Source organism: Haliotis cracherodii, unplaced genomic scaffold (assembly GCF_022045235.1).
Source record: "Haliotis cracherodii isolate W230 unplaced genomic scaffold, xgHalCrac1.p SCAF_8, whole genome shotgun sequence".
NCBI classification, from domain to species: Eukaryota; Metazoa; Mollusca; class Gastropoda; order Lepetellida; family Haliotidae; genus Haliotis; species Haliotis cracherodii.
This window is the reverse complement of record NW_027266341.1, coordinates 48,860,832-48,888,113: the sequence shown is the minus strand read 5'-3', so window position 1 is coordinate 48,888,113 and position 27,282 is coordinate 48,860,832. Positions and strand designations below refer to the sequence as shown.

The window sequence follows — 27,282 nt, the reverse complement described above, 5'->3', positions numbered from 1 at the left end:
ATTCACCAATGCATTTCTTTTTTAGTAGTTTATTTAGCTGTGAATACAAACACTACAACTAGATGTATTAATATATTTATCTGTGATTGATGTGAACACAACAATTACAATTAGATGTATCAATATATATACTAGTATCTGGGACGGATGTGAATACGTCCCGGGTTCAAGTCATCCACAGTATAACTGAAACATAAGAAAAATATACTTGTTAATACGCAACTAGGTTTTGTTAACAATTAAGGGAACATAAAATCACCCATTGTTAGCAAAATACATCATGACCTCCGTCAGATGCCTCTGTACTAGTTCTGTGTTTTCAGGAATTCATAATTTACTTTTCTTGGAAGAAGAGCGGGTTTTTTTTCAAACAGAGTATATGTATACGGTCACAGCATAATTTATTTTCAAAACACATCTTTGCAGGACACATTCAGTGAACAATAGGTTTTTCTCTAATATTTAAGGCCTATGTTTTCAGTATTTTCCAATTTCTTTTATTCAAAAACATCCCAGAATATTAGGTGGTCGACCCCAAAATGTAATTTAATTTAAGTTAATGCTCTGGCTCACGATACTACATCCTGATCGAAACCTACGAGTCACTACAGATATGTCTACATGTGTGAGGAGTAGTGCACATACTGTCAGTACATACCTGTAAGAATCCGAACGGTAATCCAGATAGTCGATGACTGCTCGCCGTATCTTGTCAATACCACCATAGCTGTGGTGACCTTGACCGGTGATGGCAGTTATTGGCCCACCTTTGTAAAAAATATAACATGCAGCCCCAGCCCTTGGTGTCTACATTTCACAACTTTTCAGGTACAATGGAGCATGCTCTTTCTACCAAGAAAAAACAAGACAAATATATGAACTTATAATAAACATAACATAAACATGTAATTTCAGCACACAATCACAATTTATAAGGCAGACCAATTTCTTTATTTTGAAATCATGGGTTAATGGATCTTTTCGCCTTGCGATTATCAACTCTACGAAGTCAAACAAAACATGCTTGACAGAGAACCTTTCATCACAAGTGATACCTAATTTCTCTGTCTTCAATGACAGCGACATGGGTACAATGTGTGAAGCCCATTTCTGGTGTCCCCCGCCGTGATATTGCTGGAATATTGCTAAAAGCGGCGTAAAACCATACTCACTCACTCACTTCAATGACACCGTAAAACAAGGAAAGTTGTGTATGGAAACAAACAACACAGAACGTCCAGTTAGGACGATCTGATCTATACTCAAGATATATATTTTGATAAATCGGGTCTTATATCGCGAAATGCATTAAATCACGTGAGCACCATGATTAAAACACTGCAAACACGAAAACGTCGTTTTTTTCCGTATATGGTCATTGGACGGAAAAACGACTAAAAATTCATTAAAATTGATTAATTGGTCAGCGTCTAGAAAGTGTCCAGAAAAGGGTCGAGTTTTTCAAGCGTAAAATGGACGGAAAAACGATGCTTTTTGCTCCGCCTTGTACAACTGTTAACGGCCAATCAGATGGCGCTGGTCCCCCGACGCACGTGATGTCCAAGGCTTCCTTTCGGAAGCTTTAGGTTTCGTATTTTTGGCATGCCTTGCTCTAGTATCTGTCGCGCGCAGTGCAGCGAGATTTGCTGATAAGCTAGTTTTAGGATATGTTACATGTTAATGGAATTCAGACACGCGCCAAGAAGTCAAACCAAACAATGTTACTAAGTTTATTGTGGTAACGGCTATGTACAGTTACCCCTATCGGATAATGGGTTGTGTTTCATTTGGTTATAACAATAACTAATTTTTTAATGTGAAGTTTACAAGATATACGACTTGGACGCGAGGTCGGTCACATGACGTTCTTCACGTGACTGTATTCTTGAAAAGGCGTAAACACTGACTACTTCCACATTCCTGGGGAAAACCCTTGGAATTCCCTGGTACGAATTCATAAAGAAGCGTGGTTGCAAGCCCATTTAAGGATACCCTCGCTACAACCCATCCCAGAGAGAAAAAATACGAAAAAAATCCAAACTGTCGCAGTGACAATTTACAGAAATCTATGAATTTACCTTAGTATCTATTTGACACATCTTCACAATCACCTTTCAATGATCGGCCAATTGATCAGTGATGCCAAAGGCTTGAAATAGCCACAGGTTAATTAACAACTTCGAAAATATCTCCCGTTACGTTTATCGTGTCGGCCATTTTGACGTATTGTACTTGATGTAAATGTATTACGACGCTCTGTCATTGTAATTGACTTACTGAGGTAATTCTGTAAACGATCTTCTCATCTAATGAGGATATTGTTTGGAATATATGTCTTGTAAACATACTAAAACATATGTTCCTCGCTTTGGGGGGAACTATTTTATTCCGGGGTGGCCCATTAAATCTAGTAGTAAGTCAAGGCACCATGCGTGATCTGTTATTTTATGTGTTTAAATTACGATTTGGGGCGTTAATAAAATACACTGACGCAAGTATATTCTATTCAAATCAATTGGATAATTGAATATGCTTTCTTTTACATATTACATAACATCACTGCACAAAATATGAACAGTTGCAGTAACACACTACGGTAATCGCATTAAACATCATTTTCAACTGTACAGTATTTCAGTATTTCAGTTATATCATGGTGTATCAGACTGATGTGGGATAAAAATCCGAAGTGGTTCAGGTCATCCAATGGGTGTTCGGGAAAAGGTGAGCGTATCCTGCCACACAAGTGGCACCCGTCACAAACACATGCAAGGACAAGTCAATTGTTCACCTGAACAAAGCACGGAAACACATAATGATGCCCGTCCTCAGTTTTACCGAGCATGTAAATTATTTTGTCCGTCAAAAACATGGACGAGTATAAACAATATGTTCATTCACGTAATACATGTCATACATTTGACAAAATGTATTGACTCGGAGCATTATTGTTAATAACAGCGTATGCAGTTGAACTCATCACCCATCCCATTATTGATAACCCTTCTTGAAGATCTATGAAATCAGAAGCTGCAACACTCTATCTTTTAACTGGCATGTCAGACTTCTATTTCATTACTCAGTTTTATTTGCACGGATTACTATGGAAGGGACATTGTCTCGTTGTCGCATTGACGCCTTTACAAAAACAAGCAAAACGTGTCAAAATTAACAAAAGCGCGACAATTGGCCATTTGTCGCATTGTCGCGTGTTCGCATTGTCGCTCTTTGATAATCCTTTTCTTTATTTTACAAAAGGGCGACGATGACGTAACGCCACATTTTCAAGGTCAAAATATGTCTCGTTGTCGCATTGTCGCCCCATCACAAATGTGTATAAAAGGCGTAAAGTTCAGTTATTGTTATAACGTTTTATTGTGAGCTCTTCTCTAAAAGTGCTTAGTGTTCAACTCCCAGTTCCAAACACGTAGTACCTCCTCAATAATCCACATACCTCCAGTGCAGTGGTCTTCCGGGAGATCTTACTCTTTACCGTATTAGACAACTGACGAGTGCACGCCTGACCTGTGACCTCGTTGCAACCCTCGTGATGTGTTTGCCGAAGGGAGAGGTGTAGGAAATGTGTGCTCCAGCCCCGCGCAGAGCTCGCGACAGTTGATATACTGTATACTGCATGTGATACTTATTTGCAACTTTCAAGATTCAAGATTCAATTTGCATATATTTCATATACAACAGACCGCCGTCATATATCACTGGAATACTGCTGAGAGCGGCGTTAAAACAAATTGTTTTCATAATGGAGCGCTGCAGTCATTTAAAATAGAACCGTATACATATGTACATGTAGTACCAACTCACTCTATTTGTTTCGAATATTCAGCAGAAAATATATTATTAACCAGGTCTTTGGGAAAAGATATCAGATTTTTATAAGCAGCCACATAGGGATGATAAAGGACCCCTCGCTGATTAGGTTCTTGTTTACTTAAGAGCAGAGTTGGCCATGCTAGATGATATAACCAAAATCCGGGAGCTCCGGCGGGGGGCAAGCTGGTCTTGTTAGTGTATGGTATGAGCTGTGACGTTGACCCAAGAGAATAATGTAAAACATGAGACCAACTCAAGTCTATAATGATTGGGAAAGTCTAGATTTCCACAGCCCTAGCCTGAAACTAAGAATTGTCCTAGGCTCCATTTTAATTGTATTATGTTCATTTTGTAGACATGGATGGACCAACCAGGAAAGAAATTGATCGAATATTAATATCACATGTTACCACTGATCCAGTTAAATTCATCACACAATAATAAATTAGTATTTGACATTACGGCATTTGATTATTAGGGCATGATCATGTACATGTTCACTGTAGTAATGTACACACCGGTCAACTTGATTATAATTTTTATCGAAGTGTAGCGCGGCATCAACGATTACTTTATGATATCCTCACTTGTCATCGATGTATTGACATCGAACAATGGGCGGCAATTCGAAATTCTTGTGGATAGCTTCGATAGGGGACAGCGCCGGTGTCAGTACAATTTTCCTAGTTATATAAGTATCTACAAAATATAATCTGAAGCAGACAAGAACAATATTTTTTTATTAATGCTTACTTTCATGGATAGAATTAAGGCAATCTAGGCTTGCCAAATCGTTCTAGACTTGAGCTGGATTCCTTTTAAATGTATTATTCTGTATGGTCTGGGAGACGAACGGGCGTCGGTATCGCATGGAGAACTGGGACAGCCTTAATCAGTGTAATCGGATATGTTGTGGAGTTTCGGTTTTGGGCTGTTTGCTGAATATATAGAATTGCGAGTTATGTATACTCTGTATTCTTTCGTCATGGTAGCATATATATTTTCTATGTTGCTTTTTGAATTATCCACAAATAATGAGAACTACAATGTAAACCTCTCTCAGGAGATATGTAATAATACTACTGAAGGGCATATCTGAAAAATGGGACTTCTCGACAAATATTTCTTTCTTAAATACTACCCGTTACAGGCATTTTGATCATTATATCATACTTTGTACAGTTTAAAAGTCAAATAATGGCAAATTGTGTATCTTTCTACATTTTGAATTAATTATATTTTCTGAAATAAAACCTTAGCATCAGATAGTGATATACACGAATATGATCTATACTATTATAAATGAATTAACAATTTCGTATTATGAATTAGATAAAAATGATAGTAAAACAAATTATTTTAATCTATTCTTGTGAATAGGTAACGAGAGATCTAGGCAACGCACTAACGTACCCATTTATGAAAAATGAACATGCACATTGAATGACCGGGAAGAAAGCATCGCAATAATTAAATTATGAATCAAATTATGTTATAAATATAACAGAATATTTAGAAAATATAAGTTTAATTTCTCATTGTTGGAAGGTGTTTAATAATTATATAGATTTTGTTTGATTGTTTGTTGTTTAACGCCGCACTCAGCAATATACCAGCTATATGACGGTGGTTCGTAAATAATCCAGTCTGAACCAAACAATTTAGTCATTATCATCAAGAGCACCGATCTACGCATTTTTGGATACGATGACATGCATCAACCAAGTCAGCGAGCCAAGTCGCCTTCGTACAAGCATGGGTTGTTGAATTCCTATTCTAACCCGGATCTTCACGGGTATTTTTTTAAATAATAAGGTACAATGAAATTCTGTATATGTCCATAATAAGTGTGTATAAGTAGTTGGATAATATGTCCATACACGCCAAGTTAATGGTATATGCATTAATTTAAATGCAAATGATTCAATGATGAGTTCTTTCACAAGTCCATATTTCAAGGCATGTATTTGATATTCATAATAACTCCACAAAAGCTACACAATGGCAACAAAACGGTACCAGCATCACAGATACCAATAATACATGAGATACATATAATTACTTTAAAGTTAAAACATGTATCTAAATAGAAAATTAGAAGGATACACTTCCGACATTTTTCGTATTTTGTTTTCGTTTGGAGAGAGAAGTTGTGTTTGGTATCTGATGGGTGCAAACAGGTGTTCCCTTCCGCCCAGGCCTTGCGGCAATGCTATAGCCCAAAATGAAACAAGCCTTGTTCAACAGGTTCAGACTCAAATTTCTATCCCACTTGGGCTCCTTTTAAATTTAAATATAATTTCTCGGGTCGATATGTGTCAGAAGAAATGAAATATTACAGCACTGGTGAATAGGTTATATGCGCATGTCAGCGTCGATCCTATAATGTCCTTTTATGCAAAATACATATATACTGATGAATTAAGGTAGTAATACTACGCAAATATATGTCCAGATGCATACATCAGTATCATCTCGTGATCTTAATTCGTGCTTTGAGCCCTTTTTCTACCGGAGATTCTGGGGTGTTACATCACACCAGAAAGCCAGGTCCAAATTCAAGTCAAAATTTCATGGTCCGTCTTGTATGTTGGAAACCAATATCGCAATATGGCTAAATATTGCTGAACGTGGTATTAACCCGATTACTCACATAATTATTCCATTTTCTACAGTCATCTACGAACACTATCTTTAAGGAGGTATATCTGTATCATCCAAATGTCCATACATATATGTCCACATTTATATGTATAAAGCAAGTCGTCCTGCACTCTTCCTTAAAAGATAAATGTTAAGCATTTCCTCTGTGTGGATTTATATAATGTAATATCGTTTTAATGTAATGCTGATGCAGTAAACGTACCATAGACCTGATGCTAGAATAACATCTAATTTCTGAAATGAACATATTTTAAAGAAAAAAACAGTTGTTTAAACAATTCTTATAAAATTTAAGAACAAGGAGTCACAGAGCCAAATATTGGGCTGTGTTGGACATATTTGTTTCGGGGTCTTATGACAGACAAACCTGATGCCTTTAAGTATAAAGATAAGTAAGTATAGATGTTGTACATATTCAAATATGTTCGTGATTAACCCAACCTTGAAAAATATTGAAAGATGAGTGGTAGCTATTTATGCCATTATTTCAAATTAGAATGAGAGCACATCAGGAAAGCATGGTACTTTAATATACGTATCTTGTTAACCAAATATTCTTTTTTAAGTAAGAGCAGCATTTATATCGAGAGTATAGGTTTGGTGCGTGACTTATCACACAGTACTTTCAGAAAGTGTCCATATTCTGTTTATCGGCAATAAATAACATAAGACGATTCATACGGGTAAATACGATTTACTTCAGAACTAGTATAGATTATTTAAGGTTAGGGGGAAATGTATGTAATTAACAGAACTTTGGCCGGGTTTGAAGGATTTGGGTCCTGGCTTGGGCTTTGTGTTGGACGTGTTGACGGCATTTCCAGGTTTGACGTATCAATAACAAAAATGATGTCAGATGCAATTCTCTGCCTTTTCGGGTGAACAATTGGCTTGCCTTTGGATGTGTTTGTGGCGGGTGCCACTAGTGGATCGGAATGAGCTCGCGTTTCTGCGAGCATCCAATGATATCATTTATTATGATGAATCATGAAACATGCTCCTGATATTGTCGCAAAGGTGCAGTTGGTTTAACAACAAACAAACAAAACATAATATCTTTAAGAATTATGTTAACAATTCCGATGCTAAAAATAATCTCACAATCTCCATAACTCTCTCTCTCTATGAAAACATAATAACTTTTTTTTAATAATCTGAAGGAATAATAATGGCAATACTATCATAATTATCATCATTATTTATGTTACTTATCCTCAAGTGAAGTAGTCCTCCACACTATACATTCAGTGAAGAAGCCCATGAACATATGAACTATGTAACATACATTCATGGAAATTAGATGAACAGTTGAAGTTAGCAAATGATATTATTCGGTCGAACGTCTATCAGCCATCTATTCTATTCATGAAGTCATAGAACATTTCACGTGGGACCAACAGAGGGAATTATGACTATTGACTTGCTAATTATTTTTTATATTCATGCCAGCTCAAACGATCTATTGGCTTGATTTCTTGTTATGGTATCCACAAAATAAGTAGGATCCGATTTTTTCCGTTTTTGTTGAAATAAAACTGAATAATATTTGCTGTTTACATATCAAAGTTTGCCAAATTGTTACAAAATGTTTGCCCACAGCAAGGCTACGTATCCCCAACATATTGTGCTAGGCACAGTATCACTGGACTGAGGGAGGGCGGTATTCCTCCTTGTGGGTCACCCGCTTGGCAATATGGGACGGGAAAACTGCAGGGGGTGAGGGCAGTTAAGTTGATGGTACAGACAGATAAGAGAGATCATTTTACAAATGTGAAACCTCAGTCCACAAAGGAAGAGGCGAAAGCTGAAACTTGGTGAGGTTTACAGAACAAAGGCAGTTATTTCTAGTTTCTTACTGACTCTCGAAGATACATTTAATAAAACAATTAATGCGTGTGTGTGTGTGTGTGTGTGTGTGTGTGTGTGTGTGTGTGAGAGAGAGGTAGAAGAAGATTTGTACACCATAAAAATGGCTACGTATGTAGTTGGGGTAGATATGTTGAATGCCCGGCCAGTATGTCCTTTGAGTCACAACAGTTTCAGTCATTAAAATGCGTAAAACAGTATTTGAGTGAAAGAAAACACTATAAGTGAGTGAAACAAAAGACCTCAGTACAGGCACACCCAGTCCCCCAAGTCTGCATGTACCAATACTCATACCTGCCACATCCTCAACCACTTAACTTACTCACACAATCATCTGACAACATGTTCGCCAACCCTCGTATCACAACGCATGCACGCATGCACGCATGCACGCATGCACGCACGCACGCACGCACGCACACACACACACACACACACAAACAACTTTCTTCTTTCCCCAGCATTATGTCTACGTCAGCCATCATGGATCCATGCGCATGCTTTCATACATAATCCATCCTCCCACCATTCCCCAACATCCATCGAACTATAACTATATCCGCCCTCATGTATCGGTATTCGTGCTTTCATACATACATACATACACCCCCCTACCATTCCCCTACATCCATCGCAGTATAACTATGACTATAACCGCCTTCGTGCATCCGCACTTATGTTCACATTGCATTGCATATGCATCGAATTACAAGTTTAAAATATCGTAAATATTTTACAACATGTACATATTATATATCAGCAAAGAGAGATTATTATAACGCAATAGATTTCATCCGTCAAAACATCACAGAAAAAGGGGCAGCCTGGAATTTTACAATGGCATCTGAATGCACCAAGACGTTCAACTGGTCAGGAGGTGAGAGTTGCGGAAGATTACGGTAAACTTCATTTACAGATCTCCATTACGAATATCTAAAGTATGAATAAAGATCACAGCTTGCTATGACGTGTACTTCATGCCTGCAGAATTAGCAATGTCCTTAGCTTTAAATTGTATGTCTAAATGCTTATGTAGACAAAGACCCAAATGTATATAGGCATGACCATATTATATTCTACGCAAATATCACCACATTTAAAAACAAAGCTGGTTGAGTCTTTGAAGGGCATTAAGAATTGATACACACAAGGAAAAATATTTATGGATGTCAACGGAGGAACACTGCGTTTCGGAATATATACTTTCTCCTTCACCAGGTGCAAATTATTAAATGCTATGAGGCAGAGAACATATATTTGTACCTGTAAGAACAACAAAAGTAAAAAGATAGCAAAGAAGGGAACGCAACAAGGGAAGCCAACAGATAACTGGCATGGCGCTGATTACCCCGCCTCCCGTTTGCCCATTGTCCATTTCCCATTACCAATCATTCATAAGTTAAGTTTTGGCTTTAATTTGTCCATTGATAATCAACCATCAACGTCTATTATCTCCACCCTAAAAATATGTAGTTTACTGAGAAAATGGTATCCAAATATAATGTGTGTTACTGTTGACCACTTTCTTAAAGGCATTGTTGGTTCAAAGTTTTTGGTCATAGAAGCCGTGCCATTTTTCTCTTGTCAGAGGAGTACACAAAGTATACGTCATCTGGACTAACATTTTTGGTTCGGTGGCTGGGTTAGATCGCCAACTTTGTGTCGTGTTGGTTCAAATCCCGGACGGGACTCAACCCAAGAAAGTACGAGAATATGTACTTTACTCAGAAAGTGTTATCCCAATTATAACATTTGTTGTCAAGAAAACACAATAAAGGTATATTCGGCTTTGGATGGGTAATGATATCACAGACATATACGGATATTGATGATGACTTGGAGGAGCTTCGTAACGCACGTCTTCTCAATTCAGGGATTGGTAAATCAAAATATGTGTGTGCGCGTGCGTGCGTAAAAGTGGGCCTGTTGGATGTTACATAAAACATTCATCTTGAGCGGGATGGTAGTTCGAGTTGGATTAGCATGTTAACTATATGATCTTCTTTAGGCAGAGAATGCCGCGCATGAATGTATTGATGAAATTCCTAGGTACATGGGGCCTTTTCGTCCCCAGGAATACCCACAGTGGAGACTTCAATTGGGATAGGGTGTACACAATGTGTTACCTGGTAGATTGTGTGTCATCAGACCGGACAACGTTGGTCTTTGACTGATTGTGGCGTAAAACACACTTATTCATTTACTTATATCGGAAATTGAATGTTCATCTTAATTGTTATTGTTGAACATGTAATATATTTTTAAAGAAATAAAACAGTGACATAATAACTACAACTTTATGTGAGCGCGAGTAGCTTTCTTGGAATGAGATGAATAAGTCTTATAAAGTTGTAAGCTTCTTCACAACCGTGTAACTATGAATTGACTTTATTGGGTAATCAAAAAAGAGATAGGACATAATAACCAAATTTCATACGATTTCACTTGTCCACCATCTTTGATGCAAGGCGAAAACATTTCAGCGCGTTTGAAGCCACTGAGAATGCCCCCTGCAGAGTTGGACGAACATTCTGCGGTGGTGCGGCTGAGTTGACCAGAGGCTATCAGCAGTATTTCCTGTCCAGGTTATTTAGGTCAGTTGTTTGTGTGTGTGCGTGTGTGCGTTTGTGCGTGTTTGCGTGCGTGCGTGCGGGGGGGGGGGGGGGGGGGGTGAGATTGGGGGGATAGATGATAGATATAGCAACAAGTAAGGTCATCTTGAGTGGGAGGGTATTCGCAGATGGATTAGCATATGAACTATGATTCTCTTTAGGCAGAAAATGAGGATCCACGATATTCGACCTGGTAGAAGTGTGTTATCAAACCTCACAGCTTTGGTTTTTTGACTGACGGTAGCGTCAAAACAAACTCATTCATTTACTTGAACTGAATGTTCATCTTAATTGTTATTGATAGTCACGGAGCCATGATCCAGAGTACAGGGTGTCATTAGATAGAAATAAACTAAGTAATAATAGGATTACCAGAAAAACGGGGTTTTACACACAAGCCAATAAACTTCGCTCATTAACACCAGAGTAAGTCAGTACAAGATTGAAAACTGCCCCATAATTATGTATGACATGCTTGTCGGGTATTGCTACATATATATGTGAAAACAAAGTTATTAAAATGAAGAGCAAAACTGATGAAAGTTAACAATAAACGTGTATACGTGTTATATCGTCACTGCAAAAATAATGATCGTTTGTCTTTAGTATTAACATTCAAATACGTTATATCTGTATTAGCGATATTGTCATTGTTCCACCGGTGAGTCAGCGTTAGCCGTACTATCTCGTAGTATAATTGTATTTCTGAAGACATCACGATACAGTTTTTACGATGCATCACGTCTGCACTAGCGCTTGATAACAGCCTTGTGTTTGGTGTGAGGTGAGGTGAGGTGAAATTGGGTTCAACGTCGCGTCCAAGATTATTGCACTTATACAGCGACGTGCATGCACGTGTATGTGTGTGTGTGTGGCTGCTTGTACTAGTCCGGACTGATGCCGATTTATAGTGCTAGCTCACTGAGATACCATGCCGCAGTTTAAGATGAATACCCCACTCAGACACAGTATACTTGATTTCGAGCCGACCAGTCCTTGTTTTAGCCCCTTAATGCCGAGCGCCAGACAGGGTAACAACAAGTACAATCTTTTAACGTCTTTTTGTATGACGCGGCCCAGGATCGAACCCTGGACCTTCCGCTCTCCGGGCGGACGCTCTACCTTTAGACCACGGAGGTGGTCCTTGTGTTTGGGTGTTTCAGTGGTTTAAATCGCTGCTCTTGATATTGTTGATTAAACTTTGATACTATGAACAATATAATGTTATGTGAGAGGTTGACGTTAGAACGGTAACATACTAATAGTATATAGGATGACATAAACAGAACAATGAGAAGTTCGTCCAGATTAGTGTATAGGCAACATTTAATAATTAAAATAATTACATTCAACAACTCCCCTTTTAAGTCCATTTTCCTGACTTATAAGTAAATGCAAGAACAATCGGCCGGAATACAATGTATAGTTCTTGTCCACTTCCATATGACTATATAGCATACAATAAGCTATCGGGTCCCGTTTAGATCGGTTTGGGTGGCAGCCTAGATAGCCATAGAATAGTTTCATCTTGGAATCTCACATATCACTGGGGATACTCTTCAATTTAAATGGAGTTACTCGTTACGATTCCGAATCTTCACGTGTCTGTGTTTATGAACCATTGTCAAATAGTGGTGACATTAAATCTAGGAAACAATACGCGAAATCGCGCATGCACAGAACGGAAAATTTGGTCAAGGCATTAAGTAATCCGCATGCGCAGAGCGATTGATTTCAGTACTTCCGCTAAGCGCTTCGAGTGCAGCGTCAAACGCGGGCCTGTAATCTAACACGCGGGGACTGACCAATGAAAACTGAGAAGTAGAAATACCGGTAGACGCTGTTGCTTGATTGACAATGTCAATCAAGAAAGGGAGGAGCTTAACGCTATCGTCCTCTCCCAGTAAATTCCGATGTCAAATAACGACGTTATTTGGACGGAAAAACGATGGTTTGAAAACGTCCAAATAACGTCGTTTTTCCGTCCAATGACCATATACGGAAAAAAACGACGTTTTCGTGTTTGCAGTGAAAACATGAAAAGATTTGGAAAATATCTCTGAGAACTAGTTGGCGGTGCACATGCTTTGCTGATCCTGCACTCGACCGAAATCTGCACGACAGTTTACGAACCGGATTTCGATTTCGTTACGCGATTTTGATTGGACTATGTATAGACAACACAGAAATGAGAAAATTAATGAAAAACAAAAATGAAAAATTAAAGTGTGGTCTTTGAAACACCCTAAAACAGTTGTTTAACGATGTTTTTTTCGGCCGTTTGGAAGCATTGTTTCAGGAAGAAAGAAAAAATTAATATTAGCATGTTCCTTAAGAATCACTTACCGTAACTAAGGCGCTGGTTTAACTTGTCAATCGCACTACTGACAGAATTCCCATGGAGATCGAGTGTTGGGTACCCGTCGAACCTATTTGCTTCTGAACTAAAGTTTTGAACTGTGCGTCTGCTGCAAAAAAATTGTACAACCATCAATTCAAAACTAGTCAGTCAGAAGCGAATTAATGTATTCCTAATTTGTCTTGACGGAATTTTCATGTGATCCATAGTATTCAAAAGACGGACCGTAGTCTAGCGAGGCCTCAAGTTAAGAACTCGGAGAGTTGTGTTCATCTCCTTCCTTGGATTTTCATAGGATTACTTGCCAAAACTGCACGTAAAGACCTTCCAAGAAGACTAAGACCAAGATGGCGTCAGAGTTAGCTTAGGTTCCCTAGGTTCCTTAGCTGAAGAGACATGGCCAAAGTCTCAACGCTGACATGCTCAAGTCCTGGCTGAACAACACCAACGGCTGTACCAATCAAATTATTGACATATACTAACTAAAATCAACGGACACAAGTGTCTACTCCGTGCCATGAAAATGACACTGATAGTCTGGCGTCAGGGCACAGTGGGGACCAGCGAGGTACGTCATTCAAGCTTAAAGTCGCTGGTGCCAGTGATTAAATTAAGCTGAGCCGTGCCTGCAGGGGCGGCATTACCGATCACGAATCAGATCATGAACCTGAAGATGCAGTTGCTGACTTTGTGGACAACATTTCAACTGAGGACGAAATGAAACTTACAAGGATGTCATTAAAGTAATATCTTTTTGTATTTTTTGTTTTGTTTGTTGTTTAACGCCGCACTCATCTATATTCAAGCTATATGACGGCGATCTGTAAATAATCGAGTCTTGACCATTCAAATCCAGTGGTTGGCTTCATGTGCATGGATCCACGCAAATGGGACTGATGACATGCATCAACCAAGTCAGCGAGCCTGACCACCCGATCCCGTTAGTCGCCTCTTACGACAAGCAATGTCGCCTTTTACGACAAGCACGGGTTGCTGAAGACCTATTCTACTCCGGATCGTCACAGGTTTAAAGTAATATCTGAACTGAAAGATTTTTTTGAAAAAATTAGTAATTCGAATAGCTGATATTCTTAAACAGTCAAGAAGAGGATACCAGGTTAGAAAGTTTGAGTTCTATAGCTTCCCTGACAATGGGTAGCTGTGCATTCCCAAAACTATCCGACCATATCTGGACTTTACTAGTTCAGTTAGAGGAAACGAAACAAAACTGTTAGGGACTGCAGAGGCCACAAAAACCTGTGTGCAAAGGCATGATTATTTAAAGACCACCGTACGTCATCTACCTGAAATGTTGCTGAGTGCGGCGTTAAGACACACACTAAGCTGTCACAGCATCAATCAAATAATATCACTGAAATAATGTTCAAGCGGCTTCAAACACAACTCACTCACTCACTCTACACCCTGTTTCATCCTGAGGTCCTCTCATCCAAACACTAAACTGTCACTGCTTGAATCGATATGACTGACATGTTGTTCACAGCAGCGTTAAATCCAATACACTTTATTATTAGTAATATAACTTACCCATCTCGAAGACAGCAGAAAACGATGATAATTATGACCGAGATAACAACAGCCAGAGATATCACTACCTCCACGTCTCCCATTTCGAGTTGAATGCGACGATGAAATGTCAAGCTTTCTTGTTCCTGGCATCTCCTGCAGACTTGGGCGCGACGCACAAGCAACCTACAAAATGCAGTATTATCTGAGTGTGCTATATATATGTGTGTGTGTAGCGTTTTAGTATCATATAACCAGTCACTCGCTTTATCCATACGATGTCTCTAGATAAATGAGTGCGCACGTGTAACAGCCCCGGAAGTGTGTGTGTTGTGCGCTAGCAGACCACACATGGCTGCCGACTACACTTGACTGAGTGTATTAGCATGTAATGAGAGAATACACCCTTTCCCCGGAAAGCCGAGTGTTTGTTGTAGCTGCCAAAGTCATCACAGTGTGATGGTTCAGTTATCGCGTGTCATTACACACATGTACACACACGTTAATATGGCCTTGTGTAACGACTACGACTGTATATACCGCATTTCTTCAAATAAATATTGTTGCGTATGTCTTTTCCATACAACACGCAGTGACACCGGGATTCACTAATATTACCCAACGTAATTACTTCCTTGCATATTGTCACGGTGCTTTACTAACGATCACGTCGCCTAGGCTGTAGACAACGACTCATCAAGAGGTATGAATAGTATACAGACGTGAGAAGTTGAAAATATCAATAGACAGACAGATTGAATTGGGTCGCATTGACAAAGATAAACTAGCCTCAAGTTAAAGGGTTTATTAACTCTGAGCAATAAACCAAGCTGTCGTATTGATTTAAAGCAGTCTCCCTGCTCACAGTAAGCAGATAGAAGCTGAACACACAGCGTGAGATATGTCAAAAATGCGGTTAGCAGTAGTAGAAGGAAGGGGGAGGAAGGGGGAAGGAGGAAGGCGGAAGGGGATTTATTAGGGTGTCACCACACAACATGTACACATATAATTGATACACAAAAGACATTCAAAGTGCGTCCAGACTGATCATAGGGTTATGAGACACTTTATACAATAGAAACGTATATACATATTATGGGTGAGGTGAGAAGTTTAGATAAGAATGCAGAAGACTCACAGGAAACAATAACAAACTCCTTGATTCAACGACGAAAGAAAACGAAAGTGTCAATAGCAAAAGAGGGAATATGCAATGATGTAATTAAATGATCATGATCATCTCTTATATTTTAACGATGCAAGCAATTTTTGTGAAACGTTTGAAGTAAACAAATTTTACCTCGTCACAAAGAGCATTATAATTTTGATTGATTTCTGCACAAAATAAATGAAACCGTAAATCTCTACAAAACTGCACTGTAGTAAAGAGTGACATTCATCTTACTTAAAATAAGAATCACAATATTTACAGAACATCTCAAATAGTGACATAGAAGATTTGGAATATCTTCCTGCCTTAACAACAAAGGTAAAATTTCACATCTAAACATGGCTTATATATGGCGATGGTTTCCATACATATTTTTGTAAGATAGAAATCAACAGTAGGTGTACCTTTGATTTTCTGTAAGTTCGTAACTTATTTCCATTTGTACTTGCCTTATCATTTTCAAAGCAAAGCGTGTCATTTAACTCTATCATCCTGAAGTAAAACGTTTCTAATACACCCAACACAGCGTTTAACGCCCCATCTAGTTTCCAGTAAGTGATTACAGATAGATACTGATTCAAAAGGTTCATTATGTCACTATCCCAAGAAAAAGTAAAACATCCAGACCATCGATGATTAATATTAGGCAGGCGATCTCGCTGCACAGACTTAAATCTGAAAAGATATTTGAAACATTCAATCTTCTCATTCAACATATCTTCTCTTCTTGCAAGAACAGGTGCATATTTAATTAAACCAAGAAACATTCGGGCAGCATTATTTGGCACAATTTCAACCCCATACACTGGCATCATAAACAACCTGGTTCAACCAGCCACTTATACAAGTTCATTAATATATTTAGTGTACAGACCAGATAACCCTCTCCTAGAGGACTGACATAGCGCTTTTGCAGTCTTGTGCATTTGCAGATATTCGTTTTAACACAATCCTTGATAGCAATAACCCCTATCATATTGCCACACTAAAACTGCTAATAAGATGTAACAGTTTTCTTCTAAAATTGACAGTTTTGATTTTGTCATCATTGATACTGATACGCCATTTTAAACACAAAGTACTTACAATATATGAGTGAGAGTTTGTAAAACTTTAACTGGTACACCATCCAGACCAACAGCGTTGCCTTTCTTGGTGTGTAAAATCGCTCATTCTACCTTCTGATGGGCATATTCAGCTCGAGCTACCCGACTGCACGCACTCTGTACCGTTACTTTCATGTTCACACACTTCGTCCTAGGGGACTTCATCAACCGAGCTGTTATCAATACCGTTATAAAGCGTGTTGTTTTGAGTGAGCCGTCATACCCCGTAGGTGCCATAAGAATATTGCCGAGTGCGGCGTTAAACAAACGCAAAACAATCCCACAACATGCAGCTGACACCGTGATATGCTGAATCACTGTAAATAGCGGCGCTTTCACATGAGCAGTATTTCTGTATTCACAATCCCATTGTTTGTCTAACACAACAATGCGCTCTTTTTGTATAACCGGTAAAGGCGAATTACGGTCGCACGGCTTCGCGCAAAACAAAAGTAAAACGGATCAATCGAGTTTCGTTGAATCACCTTTCTTGGAATTAGATGAATCAGCTGCTATTTCTCTCCTTTCGTAGAATCAGCTCTCCCTGGCGTTTCGTTGAATCCTATTATTAGAGTGTTCCTTGCGATGCATACAGCATGTTTAAACAGGACGGCAACGAGGTCAAGCTGACAACACTGTGCTTCGCTTAGCACATGTAAAAGGTGTTTCAATCATGTCCGATACATTGCCCTATTTTGTTTTGTAATATATATGTTCCCTTGTTTTTTAAGCAGAACATTTGCCTTTCCTTTGCATGTGTTTGTGTCGAGAGCCGCTAATGATGCAGGATACGGTGGCCTTTTCGCGAACACCTGGTATCATTACTATTTGATGGTGTTTTATAAAGACATATTCATGATCGTACAATCGACTCTACGTTTAGCAGAGATGTCTTATGATTATGGAAAAGACTTTGTCCCATTTATTTCAGTCGTGTTCCCAAAAATCAAGTCATGACTTCTACGCTTTTTTTTAGCAGGTATATATGAATCGATCTTACAGTACACATTTGTCTATAAAGACAGTTGTCGAGTCACCGAGAAAAGCAGGAAGATCTAATTGACATGTTGCCTAAAATACGCCCAAATCCCATTTGGGTCACATGAACAGTACACCCTATTGATTAGACGTAACTAGCAAGACAGACGATTTACGATACCTTGAGTAAACAAGATACAGTTCCCTTGACGTTCGGTTCATGAACCCTACACCGATATGTTATTGACTGCATGGTGACCGCCCTCCTTTTAGTAGAATTCGTGACTATGCAGTTAATAAACACTACCACTTGATATATCAATATATACAACTAAACAAAGAAACGCAATGCAGATTAATATCATGGAGGGGGATAGACAGTATGCATATATTGTTTGTTTGTTTGGTGTTTAACGCCGCGCTCAGCAATATTCCAGCTATATGACGGTGGTCTGTAAATAATGGAGTCTGGGCCAGACAATCCAGTGAATAATATCATGAGCATCGATCCACGCAATTGGGATCGATGACATGCATCAACCAAGTCAGCGAGCCTGACCACCCGATCCCGTTAGTCGCCTCTTACGACAAGCATAGTCGCCTGTTACGGCAAGCATGGGTTGCTGAAGACCTATAATATTGTACCCCGGAATCTTCACGGGCTATATGCATATATTGATAAGCAATTGTATTTTTGTTGTGGCTGATTACGATTTGGGATCCTTTGTTAATTTGATTGCAGCTCAAAAACACAACAAAAATCAAGTTAATGCAATAAAAATGAGTAATGTCACCTGACGCAGAATTTGCATGTGCATTAATTGCACGTGCAGCATGCACATGCACGCCTTTAGCAATAAAACCGCGAAATTGTACTGTTCTAGCAACAATAAGCACTAACGAGTTTGAAGTTATGCCTGGACTTATTGAGGCTCAGCGTAATAGGTGAGGTGAGGTGAAATTGGGTTTAACGTCCCGTCCAAGATTATTGCACATATATAACGAAGTCCAGACTGATGCCGATTTATAGTGCTAGCCCACTGAGATACTATGCCGCAGTTTAACATGAATACCTAACTCTCAGACACAGTACACTGACTCCGAGCAGACCAGCCAGGGTAACAACAAGTACCATCTTTTAAAGTCTATGACGCGACCGGGGATCGAACCCCGTACCTTTCGTTCTCCGGGCGGACGCTCTACCACTAGACCACGGAGGCGGTCCTCTCAGTGCAATAATGCGATTGGACACTTGAAGACAAGACAAGACAAGGAGTCTAAACGTGTACATGAGCACCAGAGGAGGACTTTGAAACCGTGTTTAACAAAAGAGAACAATACGTGATCAGACTCGTTCTTTTACATACACCACGTATCACCAAGTCCGCTCAGGTTCATCCCTTTCACAACAGGTTTACAACCGCATCACAACCACCGCATCTGTAGTACATGGGCTCTGTAGAATCTCCGATCAAACCACAAGGAACTGATTACGTGAGGCTGGCATTCGTCCCCGGAGACCATTGAAACCGACAACATCGACACCTCCGTCGACAGTTCGGCGTCAACCATTGTCAATGGCCTCAGTAGTGAAGGAAAATTGTCGCTTTTAGACTCCTGACGGAAGGTCGCGTGTCTAATGAGCGGTATGTCCTCTACTGTGTGCAAGAAGTGGACAGATTTGGAGGTGGGGGATGTTATGGCAGGGCAACCATCTCACACAGTGGAGGAACGGATCTTGTTCACGTTATTCTCACAGCACAACGTTACCCTGATGAAATCATTAGACCTCATGTAATTCCGTTCATGAACAATCAAAATGTCATCCACCAACAACACAATGCCAGACCACATACGACTTGACTGACCATGGCTTTCCCAGCTCAAAACACAATCCAGGTCCTTCCCTGTCCATTTTGGACACGATATCTATCATTCCGAACCTCAAACGTTGCCACCTTTGTTTTTTGGCTTGCGGAAGGATTATCATAACACCTGTCATCAAGAATCTGATTCAGTCCATGGGAAGGCGATGCCAAGCAACAATTATTTCTGGTGGAGGTCAAAATTGTAACTGAGTTTGTGTGGCCATGACATTATTTAGCAATAATTGCATTCAACCTTGAACCGACTTCCGTGCATGAATCTCTGTACTTGCTCACGCTCATGATGTCAATCACTGGATTATTTGGTCCACACTCGATCATTTACAGACCGCTGTCATATTGCTGAGTGCGGCGTTAAACAACAAACAAACAAATCATACACACTTGATGAAATTCACCAATGCATTTCTTTTTTAGTAGTATATTTAGCTGTGAATACAAACACTACAACTAAATGTATTAATATATTTATTTGTGATTGATGTGAACACAACCATTACAATTACATGTATCAATATATATACTAGTATCTGTGACGGATGTGAATACGTCCCGGGTTCAAGTCATCCACAGTATAACTGAAATATAAGAAAAATATACTTGTAAACACGCAACTAGGTTTTGTTAACAATTAAGGGAACATAAAACCACCCATTGTCAGCAAAATACAGCATGACCTCCGTCAGATGCCTCTGTACTAGTTCTGTGTTTTCAGATATCCCATGTTTTCAGTATTCCCAGGAACAATTTCTTTATTAAAAAACATCCCAGAATATTAGGTGATCGACCCCAAAATGCAATTCAATTTAAGTTAATGCTCTGGCTACATGTTACTATATCCTGATCAAAAAGTACGAGACACTTCAGATATTCTACATGTGTAAGGAGAAATGTACATACTGTCAGTACATACCTGTAAATATGCGAACGGTCATCCAGATAGTCGAAGACGGCTCGTCGTATCTTGTCAATACCACCATAGCTGTGGTGACCTTGACCAGTGATGGCAGTTATTGGCCCACCTTTGTGAAAAATATAACATGAAGGTACATATATGGCTTCTTCATGTTATAAAACGATTGTATAGATTGCATCATACATTTAGTATTGAATCCATTACATGCCATACATAACTGGTTTATCTCCGTAAGACTGTGTGACTAGAGGCAGGACTTCCAGTAGTCAACTTTCCCTTTATGCAGAGCAATATTACCTGCAGCCCTAGCCCTTGGTGTCTACATTTCACAACTTTTGAGGTACAATGGAGCATGCTCTTTCTACCAAGAATAACCAAGACAAATATATGAACTTATAATAAACATAACATAAACATGTAATTTCAGCACACAATCACAATTTATAAGGCAGACCAATTTCTTTATTTTGAAATCATGGGTTAATGGATCTTTTCGCCTTGCGATTATCAACTATACGAAGTCGAACAAAACATGCTTGGCAGAGAACCTTTCATCACAAGTGATACATAATTTCTCTGTCTTCAATGACAGCGACATGGGTACAATGTGTGAAGCCCATTTCTGGTGTCCCCCGCCGTGATATTGCTGGAATATTGCTAAAAGTGGCGTAAAACCATGCTCACTCACTCACTTCAATGACAGCGTAAAACAAGGAAAGTTGTGTATGGAAACAAACAACATAGATCGTCCAGTTAGGACGATCTGATCTATACTCAAGATCTATATTTTGATAAATTGGGTCTTATTTTGCGAAATGCATTAAATCACTTGAGCACCATGATTAAAAACATGAAAAGATTTGGAAAATATCTTCTGAGAACTAGTTGGCGGTGCACATGCTTTGCTGATCCCGAACTCGACCGAAATCTGCACGACAGTTTACGAACCAGATTTCGATTTCGTTACGCGATTTTGATTGGACTATGCATGGACAACACAGAAATGAGAAAATTTCATGAAAAACAAAAATGAAAAATTAAAGTGTGGACTTTGAAACACCCTAAAACAGTTGTTTAACGATGTTTTTTTCGGCCGTTTGGAAGCATTGTTTCAGGAAGAAAGAAAAAGTTAATGTTAGCATGTTCCTTAAGAATCACTTACCGTAACTAAGGCGCTGGTTTAACTTGTCAATCGCACTACTGACAGAATTCCAATGGAGATCGAGTGTGGGGTACCCGTCGAACCTATTTGCTTCTAAACTAAAATTTTGAACTGTGCGTCTGCTGCAAAAAAATTGTACAACCATCAATTCAAAACTAGTCAGTCAGAAGCGAATGTATTCCTAATTTGTCTTGACGGAATTTTCATGTGATCCATAGTATTCAAAAGACGGACCGTAGTCTAGCGTTTACTTCATAGATTACGTCTAGCGTGGCCTCAAGTTAAGAACTCGGAGATTGGTGTTCATCTCCTTCCTTGGATTTTCATAGGATTACTTGCCAAAACTGCACGTAAAGACCTTTCAAGAAGACCAAGACCAAGATGGCGGCAGTGTTAGGTTCCCTAGGTTCCTTAGCTGAAGAGACATGGCCAAAGTCTCAACGCTGACATGCTCAAGTCCTGGCTGAACAACACCAACGGCTGTACCAATCAAATTATTGACGGATACTAACTAAAATCAACGGACACAAGTGTCTACTCCGTGCCATGAAAATGACAATGATAGTCTGGCGTCAGGGCACGGTGGGGGACCAGCGAGGTACGTCATTCAAGCTTAAAGTCGCTGGTGCCAGTGATAAAATTAAGCTGAGCCGTGCCTGCAGGGGTGGCATTACCGATCACGAGTCAGATCATGAACCTGAAGATGCAGTTGCTCACTTTGTGGACAACATTTCAACCGAGGACGAAAATGAAACTGACAAGGATGTCATTAAAATAATATCTTTTTTTATTTTGTGTTTTGTTTGTTGCTTAATGCTGCACTCATCTATATTCAAGCTATATAACGACGATCTGTAAATATTTGAGTCTGGACCATTCAAATCCAGTGGTTGGCTTCATGTGCATCGATCCACGCAAATGGGACCGATGACATGCATCAACCAAGTCAGCGAGCCTGACCACCCGATCCCGTTAGTCGCCTCTTAAGACAAGCAATGTCGCCTTTTACGACAAGCAATGTCGCCTTTTACGACAAGCATGGGTTGCTGAAGACCTATTCTATTCCGGATCGTCACAGGTTGAAAGTAATATCTGAATTGAAAGATTTTTTCAAAAATTAGTGATTCGAATAGCTGATATTCTTTAACAGTTAAGAAGAGGACACCAGGTTAGAGAGTTTGTGTTCTCTAGCTTCCCTGACAATGACTAGCTGTGCATTCCCAAACCTATCCGACCATATCTGGACTTCACTAGTTCAGTTAGAGGAAACGAAACAAAACTGTTAGGGACTGCAGAGGCCACAAAAACCTGTGTGCAAAGGCATGATTATTTAAAGACCACCGTCATCTACCTGAAATGTTGCTGAGTGCGGCGTTAAGACACACACTAAGCTGTCACAGCATCAATCAATATCACTGAAATAATGTTCAAGCGGCTTCAAACACAACTCACTCACTCTACACCCTGTTTCATCCTGAGGCCCTCCCATCCAAACACTAAACTGTCGCTGCTTGAATCGATATGACTGACATGTTGTTCACAGCAGCGTTAAATCCAATACACTTTATTATTAGTAATATAACTTACCCATCTCGAAGACAGCAGAAAACGATGACAATTATGACCGAGATAACAACAGCCAGAGATATCACTACCGCCACGTCTCCCATTTCGAGTTGAATGCGACGATGAAATATCAAGCTTTCTTGTTCCTGGTATCTCCTGCAGACTTGGGCGCGACGCACAAGCAACCTACAAAATGCAGGATTATCTGAGTGTGCAATATATATGGGTGCGATAGTTCAGTTATCGCGTGTCATTACACACATGTACATACACGTTGTTATGGCCTTGTGTAACGCACTTCACAAGACGACGAATACGCTGTATATACCGCATTTCTTCAAATAAATATTGTTGCATATGTCTTTTCCATACAACACGCAGTGACACCGGAATTCACTAATATTACCCACGGTAATTACTTCCTTGCATATTGCTTTACTAACGATCAAGTCGCCTAGGCTGTAGACACCGACCCAAGAGATTTGAATAGTATACAGACGTGAGAAGTTGAAAATATCAATAGACAGACAGATTGAATTGGGTCGCATTGACAAAGTTAAACTAGAAAGTGTTTTTACTCGTAAAAACATATGTCTCCCCCCACTCCCCTAACCCCCATTCATTCGTTTACTTCACGTTAAACCCCATCTCTTCATTTCCACCCGCCATTACTAAATAAAAGAGACAAAAATAGAACTCCTAGAAATTTCAAAATACTAATGGGCAACACTTCAGTGCTGGGTTAATGTGTATTAAGAGCCTATGTTCAACTTATCTCCATGGAAACGAGAAAAAATAAAAATGTCAAAAATCTCTAAATAGCAAAAGGCACCACTTCAGTGCTGGGTTAATGTGTATACAAAGTTTTGCGAAAAAATATTAAACGGTTTCCAAGTTATGGTCCGGAAACCAAGCTTACCCCCATTCAGAGTCTATGTTCAAGTTATCTCCATGGAAACGAGAAAAAATAAAAATGTCAAAAATCTCTAAATAGCAAAAGGCACCACTTCAGTGCTGGGTTAATGTGTATACAAAGTTTCGCGAAAAAATATTAAACGGTTTCTGAGTTATGGTCCGGAAACGGTGGGAACGCCGACGCCGACGCCGACGGGAACCGTGCCAAAAACAATATGTCTCCCTCCATTCTGGGGGAGACATAACTAGCCTCAAGTTTAAGGGTTTATTAACTCAAGCTCAAGTGTTATGCTAATAGACATGCATGACGTCACAATGAGAACGGCGTCATTATGCATGAATGTTAAGAATGTGAAGAATGCCACCTTTGTTAAAAAATGTCATAGTTGAGGAATTCTTTAGGAATGCCAGCTATTTGGAATTCTTTAGGAATGCTAGCTATGTGGAATGTAGTCGGGGTAGACACCTTTAGATGTATACGAGAATGATCGTCATCAAACGGAATGTCATTGCTTTCGTAAGGACATTTTGAATTCTTTAGAAATGCCAGCTATGTGGAATGTAGTCGGGGTAGATACCTTTAGATGTATACTAGAATGATCGTCATCAAAGGGAATGTCACCCTATCGTGAAAGAATGAAACAGTCCTCGATCTCTTGATATAGCTACTCAATGAATAAGTAGAATGTCATCATCGGGACGAAGAGGAGAATGTACGAGTTCATTCATATATATTTTTTGTTTTGTCTTACAAAGTACAGGGGGAAGGGGGTTTATTAGGGTGTCAAACGCACAAAATGTACAAATATAATTGATACACAAAAGACATACAAAGTGCGTCCAGACTGATCATAGGGTTATGAGACACTTTATACAATAGAAACGTATATACATATTATGGGTGAGGTGAGAAGTTTAGATAAGAATGCAGAAGACTCACAGGAAACAATAACAAACTCCTTGATTCAACGACGAAAGAAAACGAAAGTGTCAATAGCAAAAGAGGGAATATGCAATGATGTAATTAAATGATCATGATCATCTCTTATATTTTAACGATGCAAGCAATTTTTGTGAAACGTTTGAAGTAAACAAATTTTACCTCGTCGCAAAGAGCATTACAATTTTGATTGTTTTCTGCACAAAATAAATGAAACCGTAAATCTCTACAAAACTGCACTGTAGTAAAGAGTGACATTCATCTTACTCAAAAACAGAATCACAATATTTACAGAACATCTCAAATAGTGACATAGAAGATTTGGAATATCTTCCTGCCTTAACAACAAAGGTAAAATTCCACATCTAAACTTGGCTTATATATGGCGATGGTCTCCATACATATTTTTGTAAAGATAGAAATCAACAGTAGGTGTACCTTTGATTTTCAGTAAGTTCGTAACTTATTTCCATTTGTACTTGCCTTATCATTTTCATAGCAAAGCGTGTCATTTAACTCTATCATCCTGAAGTAAAACGTTTCTAATACACCCAACACAGCGTTTAACGCCCCATCTAGTTTCCAGTAAGTGATTACAGATAGATACTGATTCAAAAGGTTCATTATGTCACTATCCCAAGAAGTAGTAAAACATCCAGACCATCGATGAATAATATTAGGCAGGCGATCTCGCTGCATAGACTTAAATCTGAAAAGATATTTGAAACATTCAATCTTCTCATTCAACATATCTTCTCTTCTTGCAAGAACAGGTGCATATTTAATTAAACCAAGAAACATTCGGGCAGCATTATTTGGCACAACTTCAACCCCAGATACTGGCACCATAAACAACCTGGTTCAACCAGCCACTTATACAAGTTCATTAATATATTTAGTGTACAGACCAGATAACCCTCTCCTAGAGGACTGACATAGCTCTTTTGCAGCCTTGTGCATTTGCAAATATTCGTTTTAACACAATTCTTGATAGCAATAATCCCTATCATATTGCCACACTAAAACTGCTAATATGATGTAACAGTTTTCTTCTAAAATTGACAGTTTTGATTTTGTCATCATTAATACTGATACGCCATTTTAAACACAAAGTACATACAATATATATCAGTGAGAGTTTGTAAAACTTTAACTGGTACACCATCCAGACCAACAGCGTTGCCTTTCTTGGTGTGTAAAATCGCTCATTCTACCTTCTGATAGGCATATTCAGCTCGAGCTACCTGCTTGCACGTACTCTGTACCGTTACTTACACGTTCACACACTTCGTCCTAGGGGACTTCATCAACCGAGCTGTTATCAATTCCGTTATAAAGCGTGTTGTTTTGAGTGAGCCGTCATACCCTGTAGGTGCCATAAGAATATTGCCGAGTGCGGTGTTAAACAAACACAAAACAATCCTACAACATGCAGCTGACACCGTGATATACTGAATCACTGTAAACAGCGGCGCTTTCACATGAGCAGTATTTCTGTATTCACGATCCCATTGTTTGTCTAACACAACAATGCGCCCTTTTTTGTATAAACCGGTAAAGGCGAATTACTGTTGCACGGTTTCGCCCAAAACGAAAGTAAAACGGATCAATCGACTTTCGTTGAATCAGCGATCTTTACTCACCTTTCTTGGGATTAGATGAATCAGCTGCTATTTTCACTCTCCTTTCGTGGAATCAGCTCTCACTGGCGTTTCGTTGAATCCTATTGTAAGAGTGTTCTGTTCGATACATACAGCATGTTTAAACAGGACGGCAACGAGGT

The 27,282-nt window shown here is 39.2% G+C and overlaps 1 protein-coding gene across 4 annotated transcripts; it reads right to left on the bottom strand.

Moving 5' to 3' along the window:
• On the bottom strand, positions 1-27,010 carry LOC139449753 (NEDD4-binding protein 2-like). 4 transcript variants are annotated; one of them, XM_071231279.1, is made up of 5 exons: positions 17,622-17,745; positions 14,881-15,045; positions 13,320-13,441; positions 659-767; positions 12-186 (listed from the first exon to the last, which is right to left on the bottom strand). In XM_071231279.1, the coding sequence occupies exons 2-5, from the start codon at positions 14,961-14,963 to the stop codon at positions 132-134; spliced, it is 369 nt and encodes a 122-aa protein (XP_071087380.1). In that variant the 5' UTR covers positions 14,964-15,045; positions 17,622-17,745; the 3' UTR covers positions 12-131. The 4 variants fall into 4 exon arrangements, 3 of the variants coding, with proteins under 3 accessions (XP_071087381.1, XP_071087380.1, XP_071087382.1); XM_071231281.1 differs by lacking the exons at positions 12-186; positions 659-767; positions 13,320-13,441; positions 14,881-15,045; positions 17,622-17,745 and adding exons at positions 20,524-20,578; positions 20,914-21,022; positions 22,079-22,200; positions 23,666-23,830; positions 26,775-27,010; XM_071231280.1 differs by lacking the exons at positions 14,881-15,045; positions 17,622-17,745 and adding an exon at positions 23,666-23,833 and having other exon boundaries at positions 1-186.
• Between the last annotated feature and the right edge of the window lie 272 nt (positions 27,011-27,282).